We start from the raw sequence: 13,827 nt of genomic DNA, 5'->3' as shown, positions 1-13,827 counted from the left end.
AAGAAGGGAAAGCATCGATGTGAAAGTTTTGTAACATGTCCTTCGATCTGTTACGTTAATTAATACCTTTTGTACAGAAGTCACTTCAGTCGTCTGCAGTAATAAAAGAATTTATACAAAAACTTAATTTAGAAGTGAGTGTCAGAAACTATCACCACAAGTATATGATGTTTCCGACTTTTTTGCTATTCGAGATTCTCATGACTACCAATAATTTGCAAATTGTACTTTTCCCACTATAATATCATTAAGAAATTGTTATTAATATTGTGCAGTGAAAGTAAATCATTCACATCTATACTCTTATATCTTTAGTTTTGGATTTTTGTTATTTTTATATTGTATGTGTAATCAAAATATGTGTTAATGTTAAATTTTAAATATAATGAATACTTACTACACCACAAGCTTGAAGAGAGAAGAGGCAGGTACCAAAATATAGAGGATAACTAGCCCATGGACCAAATGCCGGCAAACTTGAAAACGGTGGAAGATTTTGAAAAACGTAATAACCGCATACACCAAATGTTAACAACGTAATGAAATTAGCAGCATAAGAAAAAGGTGACAATAGTTTTAAATTTCTGACCATCATAGTTAACAAAAATGGTATGAAGAACATTAGTGTGTATAGAATCAACGAAATTTCAGGCTTGATATATTGATCTGCCACTGCTTTCACGTTTACACCAACAAATACGATGTAAACACAGCATATTCCAATTTGATAAAAAATCAGAAAGAAGTTGGTTAAGGCACTGAAACAAACGAAAACTATATAATATTGATAATTATTATTGTTTTAAATGTATGCAGTTTCGTATAAAATGAACCACATAACATGTTAAGAGATATTGATTCAATAACGATTGGTCTATGTATAGTTTTATTGCAATGAAAAGTTTACAAAGTTTTTACATATGAGTCAACCTAGCAACAATATTTCTTTTGTTATAAATTTCATTTAATAGAATTCGCAAGAAATTGAGAAATAGTCTAATAGTACGATCAATTTGAATGGATACTAGCTTTAAATGTTCCAGTTTCTATACACCTCCTAAATAATCTGTTGTATATATTTCAAAAATAATAGCAACCGCTTAATCAGAGCTCTTTAACTAATTTCTTGTGGTGAGTCAATCCACGTTCTATTAATTTTTTTTAAATAAAGTTCGTTGCATATTTCGGTTTATTCCGCTATTTTTTCCATTTTTTCCTGTCTTGGATATTACTCCACCATTCACGGACTCTCATTTTATTCAGATCATTTGTTACTTGACTTTGCCATTGGATTTTTGGTCTTCCTCTGGGCCGGATTCTTGAGGGCTTCCATTATGTAACTTTTTTACTTCATTATTATTTTTCATTCGTTTTACGTCTCCTATCCATTGTATTCGCTGCGATTTTATTTCATCTGGTGATAGTTTCTCATTTAAGATTTCAGTATTCATGAGGATGCTATATTGTCCGTCACCTAACTTTTCTGGCCCATATATTCTTTTCATCATTTTTCTTCATCAGCTTTTGTTAGATTCATCGTTTCTCCTCTAGAGGTTTACTGTTGGCCTTATTGCTGTTCTAGAACGTCTATTTAATTTTGCGTATCGTAGAGGCCGCAATTCATGGTATGCTCAGTAGGCTGCGTGGATCCTTTGAGTAATTTCCTCTCCTCTCCTTAATCTCATCTTCATTTAGTTCTAGTTCCCATTTACTATCTTCCTGTCCGATTTGCGAGAATGTTTCCCGTTCTTTACACTTCTCCTTATTATCGCCAAATCATCTGTGTATGCTAATATTTGGACGTCTTTAGTAATAATTGTACCTGTCAGTTTGCAGTATTTTATCACTTCGTCTAGTGATATATTGAATACTGTTGTTAACAGCCCGTCACCATGTCTGATTCCACGATTTATATCAAATTTCTGAGTTTTTCCGTCCCAAATTTTTAAATTAAATAAGAACAGCAGAACGAATCGAGATGACACCATTTATTTACCATACGTTTTCAAAAAATCCGAGTGAAATTTCAATTATCCCCATTTCCAAGGAAAGCATGAGTAATTAAAACTAGTAGCAGAAGAAAAAAATTATACTAAAAAGATTCCAAGATTTTCAGTCAAGTCAAGAATGCAATCCACGTAAACGTTTATGAAAATTTTGAATGAAATCAAATTGAAATTTGGAAAAATCGGAATAATAGTATTAAGAAGAAGTTATTTGAGTTAGTGGGTTTAACTATGGATTATGAGTTGCTCTAGTAAGTCGACTCTTGAAGTTTCCAATTTGACATGTAGAAAGGAAAACGTATTGAAAGAATTGAAAAATTGAAAAAACTGGTAGGATATAACTCGGCTTAAAAAATTTACACAAACAAGGAAATCAGTCACCTTATTGGCTAAAGAAAAATTTATATCTTGTTTTTTACTCGTAATTTCCCAAGTTTTTCCGAGAAATTGCTGTTTTGGGCTACTTATTTATAACAATTTCAATCACCAAATTTGGACGTATTCTACTTGTGATTTCGTTCATACAGATTTATTGGGACTCTTATATGTTTAAGGGCATTTTCTAAATTCTTATCTCTCCAATCTTCAACAAGTACCCTCCACAAAGTGAGCCAATTGATTTTCGAAGCAACCGAGCCAGTACGACCCTGCTCTTTATTTACATTGTCGAGCGTACTAATCAATTATGTCTTTCTAGAAATTTTGTGATGGGATGTTAATGCTTGATCTCTAGGAATCGGGAAACATCTAAAATATTCGAAAAAGGTCTGGAACGTCACAATACCAATATGGACTTGACTGTTCTGTTAAGTTTGGTGGTTCGGCAACGATACGGAAGGTAATTGTTAGTATGAATTAATTTACTCGTATTTTAAATGAATGAATATGTTACGTGATTATAAAATTACAAAATTAACCTATTGATCAGAAAAATTAATACAGATTTGCTCTCTTTCATCCAAAGTATGACCTAATAATTACTTACGGTGCATATGGAGCAAATCCTCTCAGAAAATTGGGTCCCATCTCACAGGCAACTCTCATCGATTCTGGGTATGTTAAGAGTCCAACTTTTCGTCTTTTGCACATTTCATATTGGGACCTAATCTGAAACGTGTTGCATTTGAATGGAATAAATTTGGTGAATAGAATTGTTTAAAAACATAGGACACATTAAAGTATGTATATCAAAAAATTTCATCGGGAAACCATCCAATTGGCATTATTCATGCCTCTGGTACAAGAGGGCGCCAACCTGACTTTGTTTTACTGATAGTACCATGCTTTTCCGAGTTATCCAAAACAGTTTTTGCAAGAGCTACTCGACAGGCAGACGTTCCTCATGAACACCGAGGTCGCTTGCAGACGCTTAAAACGTCAATTTATCCTCACTCCTCCTTATGGAAAAGTGCAAGACTGTGGAATTAAGACACGTCTTTCTCGAACACACTACAACCTACAGAAGTTCAAAATCAATATCCATAGGTATCTCCACAATACAAGCACCACTCGACAACTTATCATAGAGTTTTATTTTTAGGATTATCTGAAAAGTTTTATATTTGAAAAAACAACTTTAGCCATAGCGCAATTTCTACCTTCACCTTATCAAGCAATGATGCGTCTTACTATCCTGTTTTGCTTTACCTTTTTGAAGGTAGTCGATGAACAGCATCTCATGACAATCCCAAGAAACAGAAGCCAGCACCGTGTTCGCCTTTTTCGGAGCAATTCCTTTTTATATAATTTAGTATCATGTTTTTCGTTTCAGGAGTATACTGGTAGATTTAGATTTTATATATGAATTGACGCCAAAATTCCAACTCATTTTGCTTAAACCGCGTTAATGAGACCTGAGAAATGTTGATTCCAATGCACTTTTGGTCCAAAATGAGCATTCACGGATATGGAGAGCATACGCAAGTATAACTTTCCAGTTAGTATACCGCAAATTCGCAAAACTTTATCGATGATATCGCAGATATTGGCTGTCCCGAACGCTCATTGTCAGAGAAGTTAATACAGTCACGTTTTTGTGTTATTCATGATTCATTTGCCTTTCAAAAACAATTATTTGATGACAGCTCCGATACTCCATTTTTTTATTTTCAGAAAAATCTTCACAACCCACTTATTGTTAAACAGAAAATAACCATCTAAAATGATGAAATTTTAGTTAGAATCTCCCACCGCACGTGCAAATATATTTCACAACTTGAACATGGGAACTCTACCATCTAAAATTGATATTTTTAATAGTAAACATACTCAGAACGTGTTGTCATACGAGTGCTGTTTGAGTTGTTGAAAATTGAAACATTAATCTTGATGAAAAAAAGGAATCAAGTCTATGAATTTCGACGTAGATTAAACAACAATATGGCCGATAAACTCGTTTGGACTTTTGGTGAAAGCACCATTTCGAGATATCGTGTTTCGCTGGTTTACCAAATTCAATCGAAGTCGGATTTTTCACTACAGGATGAATTTCGTGAAGGTCGTTCAAAATCGGCTGTTGTACCAGAAAACTCATCGTGAGATTGAGGCATACTTGGACATTGGTTCTATTTCAATAGATTCAATATTGCATGAACTTGTGACTACCAAAGAAATCGATTCGCGTCGGATACCTCATAATTTGACAATCGCTCAAAAAAGTTCGTGTCGATCGGTGCAAAGAAATGATGAAAAAATTCAATCACGGTGCATACTACAACGTCTATATCGTGACAGGCGACGAATCAAAGATCTATATAAACCCAATGCTAAATAACCATCAACTGTATGGCTCTCTCAAAAGGAACAAAATCCAACAAAAGATCGCGCACGAAGATCTTCGAGACAAATGGTCGCTTGTTTGTTCGGAATAACTCGACATGTCACCACCGTTTCATTAGAACAAAGTAGAAAGGCCAATTCTGAATGGTTAGGTTAGCCACATCCAATTATAAATATTTATTTTTATTTGTCTATCACAAAACTTAAGAAGCAAACCTTGTAAATTATAGTTATCAGCTCGAAAACTTTTAATTGAGCGTACTTAACATGGACTCACCTTATTAGAATTAGTCAACAGTTATATCAATAAAAATATTTCTTTTTATAAGTTGTTTTTACTTACTAAAACATGAAGGGTATATGTACATAGTAATCCTATAAGGATTGTGGAGATTATCCCATTTACCATTCCAGCAAATTTGAAAGCCTCGGGCATAGCTAATATGCCAGTTCCGATGGCTGCTTTAAGTAAATGTATCAGAGTTTCCATATTCCTGAAAAATAGAAACTATGAAAAAAATATACACGAATGAGAATGGTACTTACGTTGTAGGATGTGGAGAATGCCTATGTAGATGTGGATCAAAATATTCAGCATCATTTTCAATTTTGCTGGCTTTTTCATCTCTTAAAACGAAAAATGTCAGAATTTATGTATTAAAGTCAAACATATTTAATGTCAGCTTTTGATTTTATCATTGTGTTTACAATATACATAATTTATTGATGCCCATTAATATTAGTAATTTAGTGTTGTTGTTGTAAATTAATATTCAAACGGTAATTCAATTGTTGTTGTCTTGTGTTTGACCAAGTACGAAGTAGGTAGCTCCTACACCTTCCCCCAAACTCAAGACTCCAATAGATTTTCTATTAGTTGAGAACACAGGAGCAGGAAGACTTTTCATGAACATATCGGCAAGTTGATGATGTGTTCCGGCTTGATTTAATGACTATTTCCCGTATGAAGTTGTGCTCAATGCCATTATTGGTTGCTTGCACTCATCCATGTAATGGCAACTCCACCACAAGAGATTATGGGCCCAGATACATGCGAACTGTCTATGATTCATTTAAAGAATTTGCCAATCAAACTGTGGGCGGAAGCGGTGAACACTGCAGCTTTTGTTTTAAACACGACTGGACCGACTGGACAAAGCAAGTCGCCAATTGAAATATGAATGTAATGCCCACCCCCATTTTTGGAACCAAATACTTCGCGCATGTGCCTAAGGATAAGAGGTAGAAAATATACAAGAAAAGTATACCATGCCTTTGTGAAGCTTTGAGAAGGATTCAATCATAATATCTCGTGATGTTATTTTTTAAATTTAAACTCCCTTTCTCAAGTTACTCAAGTCTTCCAATGTCGAGCCTGTGTTAGAAGACGAGCCCTACCAGGAAACCAATGTGCCTGTAGGACCCTCAGAAGAAAATTCTTCAGTTGGATCCAGAAATACCAAATTTCTGTTTCGGGAGCTGCAGTTGATAAGGTGGAAGCAGGGAAGGACGAGGGTACATTGCCTTGTTAGTAATTATGTGCTTATTGCAGTAACAGAAGCGGCTGAGTCATATGAGTCAGATGAGTGCGAGAGCAAGCCATACAGGAAGAGTTGAATTTATTGGCAGAAAATGATACTTGGTATCTCGTTAACCTACCTGAAGGCAAAAAGTTGTTGGTAATCGATGGGTGGTGAAAGTCAAACGCAAAGCGTATGGCAATGTCGACAAGCCCATTTGCTTGCAAAGGGGCACACCCAGGAGGAGGGTGCGCAGCCTTTATTGACTGAATCAGTCACCTCGCTGATGAAACCAAAATTTTGTTCAGTTTATGTAATCTCAAAACATGGTGGCAAGGATGTCCAAAAATTTCATTAATTTAGTTTCCTATCTCGAAGATATTATTTCCAGTACTACCATTTGTTAAGCATGAAAGTACCTCAATTTTTTACCTTATAATTAATTAATAAATAATAACCAAGTAATTATTGTAAAATCAAACAAATTGCTTTCGCTATTCATGCAAGAACATGACGTAAATATCGCAACTATGTCATTTGGTAGGTTCTTAGAATTCTCCTTATTAATCACAATCTTAAGCAATGGATGATTTGACATTTATGCAGGAAATTTTTCCACTTTTTTTGGTATGAATAACATTATATCGTTGTTGAGGATGTCTGCTTTTTATTTAACCAAATTTATATAAATATTGAGGTTCCATCATCTACTATGAAAAGTATTTTGTCAATGAAACAGAAAATTCAGAAAGCGTTGAAATTCTGAGCAGTTACTATTTCGATGTTAGAAGGTTCACACATAGGTTTCAAAAAAGAGGTATAAGACTATGGTCAAAATATTTGATCTTATTGTCTAGATACTGGTGACTTCCTAAATTTTTTTATAGTTTGGCATCACTAAGTTCTGTTTGTAGACATTTACTACTGGCCATTTAAGATAGTATAGAATTATGCTCAATGATCTTTTCTTATTTCTGCCAAGTACCAGTATCCACAAACGGCAAAGTACAGCACTATCATAAGTTATTAAAAAAATAAAGCAAAGCTCTCTATCAGTAAAAAGCGAAAGTACTTAGTTGCCATCCTCATATAAAAAACCTTAATGTCATCTGATGAAGATAAACAATTTTTTTGTATTGAATTTCTTGTTGATCAAAACCGTCACCAAGTATGATATAAAAATATTAAATCTTGTATATAATAATTTATTTCTTAATATACAATAAATCATATTGGGTCATTAATTATTACCACCACCAAATCAGATTCGAAACATTAATAATTGAACCCTCCACCAAATATTAAGAATAATTTTGCACGTGAATTAATATAAAAGCCTTCTACACACATTTAATTACAAAAAAGTAATTATTTACCCTAATTTGAGAAGACCAGAACAAAAATGTTAAAAGATACAACTTGAAATAAATTCTACTCCGATAGATTACATTGATAAGCCGAGCTTCATGTACCGGGTGGCCAACTAAGAACAACTGTAAGCCATATCTCAGGAACGAACTATATTACAGAAAAAAATAAATTATAACAAAAATGACCCCACGAAACAAGAGCAAATTATTTTCAGAATTTTAGGTCCATCTTTAGAGGTCGTATTTGTTGAATCAAAATAATAATAACATGTAATTAAAATGAAAAAATCATAAAACTCAAACTGTATTTACTTACGTAGGTGATCCAAGAGGTTCCAATTTTACAGTATCCGAAACCATAATTAGTTTCGACGCACACACAAAAAAGAATATTAACTTGATTCAATATTCAACCCAATACTGTTCATGTGTTAGATAATCTGAAAAAATACAACGTATACAAGTATTATTAGCTAATCTACTTTCAAAATTAGATTAACCTATTTTTAGATTTTAGATCAACGGTCAACATGTTTACAGAAAATATTGCTGTATAATATTAATCAAGTAAAATGTTCAATTCTTAAAGATACATTTTTATATCATGCCAACCAATTGCTGTTTAAAATTTGAGTGGTTACTTGAAACTTAATTACAGAAAAGTGATAATATTCTTTTAATATAATCACTGCCAACTCGTCAATAGTTCTAGTCCAAAAGGCACAATTATAAATAAAATATTGCAATAAATGAAATATTTGTATATTCTTTAAAGTGATTCAAAAATATTTATCCAATCTTTCAGTATTATATTGAAAACGAACTGATTCAAGTCTATAAAAATTGTTTACAAAATAAATTTGAATTTTCGTCGCTTTTTTATTGAATTCAAAAACATAATTTGAGTTTGTAAATTTATAAAAGCTATAAATAACGCAATTTCCTCATTCTAGCTTTTTCTAGTCAACCTAACAAAGTAAAACCGATGTGAGGGTTAGATTTTCTAATTTATACAAGTTTTCCATTAATTTCAATACGTCCGATTAGTATGCTGTTTTTTCAGCTATGTTTTATTCTGTCTCATCGTGAAATTTTGTTGCAAGAACCCAAAAAAAATTCTCTGAAAGTGTGGTCCCTCAATATTAATATTAAGTACTCCAACAAGGGGTGTAAAGATTTTCTTTTAAAAAATACAGAAGCTCTAATTTTTTATTTTTTAATTTCTGGAGTTCACTGGCATTTCATAGCATTGCTTACACCATGGACGGATTTTTTTCAGAATTGAATGCTGAACAATGCTGAATTTTTCCAACAATGTCGCGTTTTTTCGAATTTATCTCGTGAATAACAGGAACTAAAAAAATGTGTGAACAACAAACTTTTGGTGCTAAGCACTAAGTCGCTAAGATCAATATTTCCGGAGATATTTAATGATAAATTTTTTATAATTTCAAATTTTAATCGAAATCCAGAACAAACTATCCCTTGCCAACAAGATAACATTCTTTAAGTTCGAGGATATTATGTGTTATGATTAATATTTAAGTTATTTTGGCAAAAAATAAAATCTCCCCCTTATATTGATATTTTACTAATGTTTGTTTGACAATAAGTAGGCGAGCGGATCACCCCCAAAATGTCGCTTAGAAAACGAAAAACCGACCAACCTCGTTCTAGTCACTAAAAACCATTGATCTTTATATTTTCGAGGGTGCTGAATACGAATATGACATTTATTTTTTTCCAAAGTTGGGGAACATGGTCAAAATCGAGTTTTAAGTCGAAAATCTGGAAAAAATGAACTCGAGATTTTTGCTGTTCTACTCGCTGTATTTTGGTGAATAATGAATATTTTTTCATGAAATTTTTTTGGCATACCCTTGAACCAACCCAAAAAGTAAGTATTACATACCAATTTATATACTTGCGAAAAAATTGCGGAAGTCATTAATTGCAGCATTGCCAGCAGCTCACGCATTGAGTGGTTGTGACACTACGTCACCTCTCTATTTTATAGGAAAGAAAACAGTTTTTTCCTCTTTAAATAAAATGTCAGATCTTGAGTTGGACGCCTTAGTTGATATGACAAATCTTGATTCAAAGTCTAATTTAGAAATTGTCAGCAATTTCCTAGCTATGTTGTATGGACCTGGAAAAAATTCAAAAGCTTTGCGACACTCCATTAATTCATTGAGATACCATATTGCTGTAGAAAAAATTGTATCGGTCGATAAGCCACCTCCCTCACAGCCTGCTTTACAACAACACATTTTACGAGGATTGTGGCAGCTCAATGAATGGAACCAATGGACAGAAGCAAATATAGAAACGAGTGATTTATCTAGTCATGGGTGGATAGTAGGAAATGATTCGATATCCCCGAACTATTACGAAGGCATCAACGCTATGGAACTTCTGCAAAAGTATTTTTGTTCTTGTTCTGGGAAATCACCATGTTCAACCGAAGTTTGCCTTTGTAAACAAGCCAATTTAGAGTGCTGTTATGTATGTTCATCTAATAAATCTTGTAAAAATTCTATATTCTATTCATATTCTAATAAAGAAATGAATTTTATAACTAACTATAAAAACTTCTCCATAGAGTACCATGCATTCAGAAGTAGTAAATTTTAAACTTCCTCACTCAACTTTGTCAATGGTATGCATAAAGTAGGGAGAGCCTTAAAAAAAATTTTCCGGAATTTTCTATACAGCAGGAAAATTTTTGGGGGATTCGGATGTATTCACTTTTTGGATTGGTTCAAGGATATGCCAAAAAAAATTCATGAATTAATTATTCGCCAAAATACAGCAAGTAGAACAGTAAAAATTACGATTTCAGTTTTTCCAATTTTCGACTTAAAACTCGATTTTGACCATGTTCCCCCAACTTTGGAAAAAAATAAGTGTCATATTTTTATTTAGCACACTCGAAAATATGAAGATCAATGGTTTTTAGCGACTAGAACGAGGTTGGTCGGTACTTAAAAAAAAGGGGTGATCCGCTGGCCAAAAGAGGCTTAGTGGTGTTGACTCAAGTATTAATGCAAACGGCGTAACTACCACCATCTATCAAAAATATTTCAAACTTTCTTATACGTAGAAAAATTGAAAATTCTATGTTAATAACTGTCGATAACTTAGAAGCTTTATTGTAGAAAAAGTCACCTTTATGTCTTAAGGAAATATATCACATTTATTATAAGGGATTGTCTGTTACAAAAACAAAAACATTTTTATAGTAAACTTTATTTTATTTATTTATAATAACATAATTTACAAATCATAAACATTACAGTGGGGACTGATTGAAATTAATTTATTATTTCAATCAATTTACGATACATCACTACTTTCTTAACTAATTACCTTTTGGAAAAATGGATCGGTAAATAAATATGAATTGTCGGAAAATCTTCTTTTCCTCTCGCCGAAAAACAATGACACAAAGACGTGTAAAAATATGAAAATAAGTCCATAGACAATGTCAGAAACATATTAGCGGTAAAAATTCTAGTTGCTATAAGAGCTAACCAACAACTAAGACAATTTGTATCGCCTAGAGCATTGGCTCCCAATCTTTTTTATTTTATAGATCACCTCTACAATTTTGTTGGATCCCCTGCAGGAACGTTACCACCAATTTCAAAATCTCGAAAAAAATGGAGATTAGTTCTATCTATGGACGCTTGCGTTGTGGCTGAGTGTCAAAAACGAATTAACAGTTTTCGAAAAAAAAAATTTTAGAATTGATTCCTTGATAGGGTTAATTAGTTGAAAATAGAATCAAATAAACAAATTTTCAATTAAATTTTAATTGATTGTGCTGTGGGTGGATATAAAAAAAACAAAGATAGCCATACGAAAAAGTAACTCCATCCAACGATTACGTTTTTGAAAACTACACAGCTAAGAACGAATCAATTCTCACAAATTTTATTTCGAAAACTTCCCTTTCGGAGAAGTTGAAATAAATATAGTACATTTTTTGTGTTTTCGGTATTATTCAAATATATAAATTATTAAAATATTAATTATTATTGTTATAATAGTTGTAATATAATAAAAATTAAACACTTTAAAGTAATGTAACTTCTGGTAATTACAAAAAAATATAGTTTTAATAAGAAGGATTTACTTTATGGATTGACAGCGAATTATCGATATTTAGCTTGAGTTTTGTAAGAAATAGCCACAAATCTCCCCGTTCTGTGATATTCAATCGGCTCCTTTTTTTGTTAATAAGTTTGTAACGATATTAAAACTTTTTTTTTCGAAATAATGCCCAAGTATACTCAAATATCACGGTAAATCACTTGACGATCTTGCAATATCAATTTATGCACAGCATCAATGTTTTCTGGCTCGAGATGGTGCTTCACATCTAAAGTCGAATCGAGTTCATTGTTACATAGCTGTTGGTTTAATCAACGTCAAAAGTATAACTTTATGTATGTTTTAAGTGTCCATAAACAATTCAAATAGCACTCGTATTATAACACGTTCTGAGTACGTTCAGCGTTAAAAATGTCAACTACATGATGGCAATGTCAGATTTGTTGATCAGTGTTGCCATATCTCAAAACATAAGTAGCAACCCTCGTATAACAGATATGGTCTCTTAAGTTTAATTGAAATATTATACTGAAAAGTTCTCGTTTCATTATTCTTTATGGACTCAGTTTCATTATTCAACTGTAAGATCTTTAACTCCATTTAAAATGAAGCTATTTAAGAGATTATATAAAAAATATTAGTCTATCAAACCTTTCGAAGTGAACATTTCAATTATTGAATTAACTTTGAAAACGTGTGTCCCAAACCATCGTATACCTTCAAAATATATTAGTACATGTTACCACGGGCCAACAGAAGTAACTGCCAAATGAACCTGGGTTTATTTCCAAAAAAAAACGACATATATTTAAGAACTAATGTTTATAAGTACAATAAATCAAATTAAATGGTTTGGCGCAGTTCAGCACTGAATTGAATTACTGGTTTTTCCATTTGCAAGATAATGAATGAAATAATAATAGTAATTTAAAACGTTTCAGGAAATTAATGAGAGCAATTATTCTACATATGAACCAGTTCCTCTATTGTATTTTATTGACATCTTACCATTCTTTCCCGACATTATTACATCATTCAATTTCATGCTTTATAGTTGATTAATGACGTTAATATTTCATCAATGTTTATGTCGTAATGAAATAAATATCTTATATTCGTAATAAACCATATCATCTTTTAATATTAAATATAATATTTCAATAAAGATTGAAGTTAAGTTGAAACGTCAATATTTTATGAAACTTTCAAAAATTATTAAAAAAACTAATTTTGAAACAGAGGTGACCTAAAATCAAAAACATTTAGAAGCATTGAAATATCAAAAGGTTTAAGAAATAAGAAATAAAAGAAATTTATGATATTTTATACAGTCGCTCCATCAACTTTGCCTCGGTGGTTTTACTAATTAGAATAGTAGCGTAGGGAGCAAATTTTCAATAATATATCGAGAAAAATACTTGAAAGTTTATACACTAATTTGAAGAATCCCGACTCCAGTTTCATTTGCAAAATTCTATATTTAGTTTCTGTATCTTCCATTATAATAATATAATCATTTTGGGGCGATACTTTTTTACACTGGTGAGGTGGGTCTTCGTCTGTATTGTTCCTTTGGTTCCATGAAGTAAATTGTTACTCTTTGCCTACCGAAGGCCTATTATTTTATATATAGAAGCATTTTTGTTGTGTAAGCATAATATATGCGGATTAGACTGTCTCATTGGAAGGTAATGTCAAAAATCTACAGATGATTCTCAATAGAGTAACTACAATAGGCGACAAAACTGGTTTTAAGATCAACAAAAAGGAAACCAAATTTATGGTGATTAGTAAGAGAAAAATACAAAATGTAGATATGTATATAGAAACGGATTCCATTGAGAGAGTACAACGCTTTAAATACTTGGGATATATAATAAATGATGAATGGAACCCTGATTTAGAGATTAAGATTAGAATTTAAATGGCAAGATCCACATTCATAGAAATGAGAAAGCTCTTGAGCAACCGCAGTTGGAAGGGTGGACACTAAAAGTAGCAACAATGCAAAAATTAGAAGCTTTTGAAATGTGACTG

At 32.2% G+C, this 13,827-nt stretch overlaps 1 protein-coding gene across 4 annotated transcripts in view; it reads right to left on the bottom strand.

Annotated features, from left to right (window-relative positions):
- LOC130441315 (proton-coupled amino acid transporter-like protein CG1139) overlaps positions 1 to 13,827 on the bottom strand; it is a 31,132-nt gene that overhangs the window by 4,783 nt on the left and 12,522 nt on the right. For 2 of the 4 annotated variants that reach the window (XM_056774934.1, XM_056774933.1), the window contains exons 2-6: positions 7,991 to 8,114; positions 5,331 to 5,411; positions 5,128 to 5,278; positions 2,992 to 3,113; positions 398 to 758 (exon numbers count right to left, since the gene is read on the bottom strand). In XM_056774934.1, coding sequence (XP_056630912.1) covers positions 398 to 758; positions 2,992 to 3,113; positions 5,128 to 5,278; positions 5,331 to 5,411; positions 7,991 to 8,034 — 759 coding nt within the window. In that variant the 5' untranslated portion in view covers positions 8,035 to 8,114. Of the gene's footprint in view, positions 1 to 397; positions 759 to 2,991; positions 3,114 to 5,127; positions 5,279 to 5,330; positions 5,412 to 7,680; positions 7,823 to 7,990; positions 8,115 to 8,174; positions 8,329 to 13,827 lie in introns of those variants that run through there. The other 2 variants (XM_056774935.1, XM_056774936.1) reach the window with 2 other exon arrangements.

Source organism: Diorhabda sublineata, chromosome 3 (genome assembly GCF_026230105.1).
Source record: "Diorhabda sublineata isolate icDioSubl1.1 chromosome 3, icDioSubl1.1, whole genome shotgun sequence".
Classification (NCBI taxonomy): Eukaryota; Metazoa; Arthropoda; class Insecta; order Coleoptera; family Chrysomelidae; genus Diorhabda; species Diorhabda sublineata.
The sequence above is the reverse complement of the archived record's forward strand: the minus strand, read 5'-3'. Positions and strand labels throughout refer to the sequence as shown.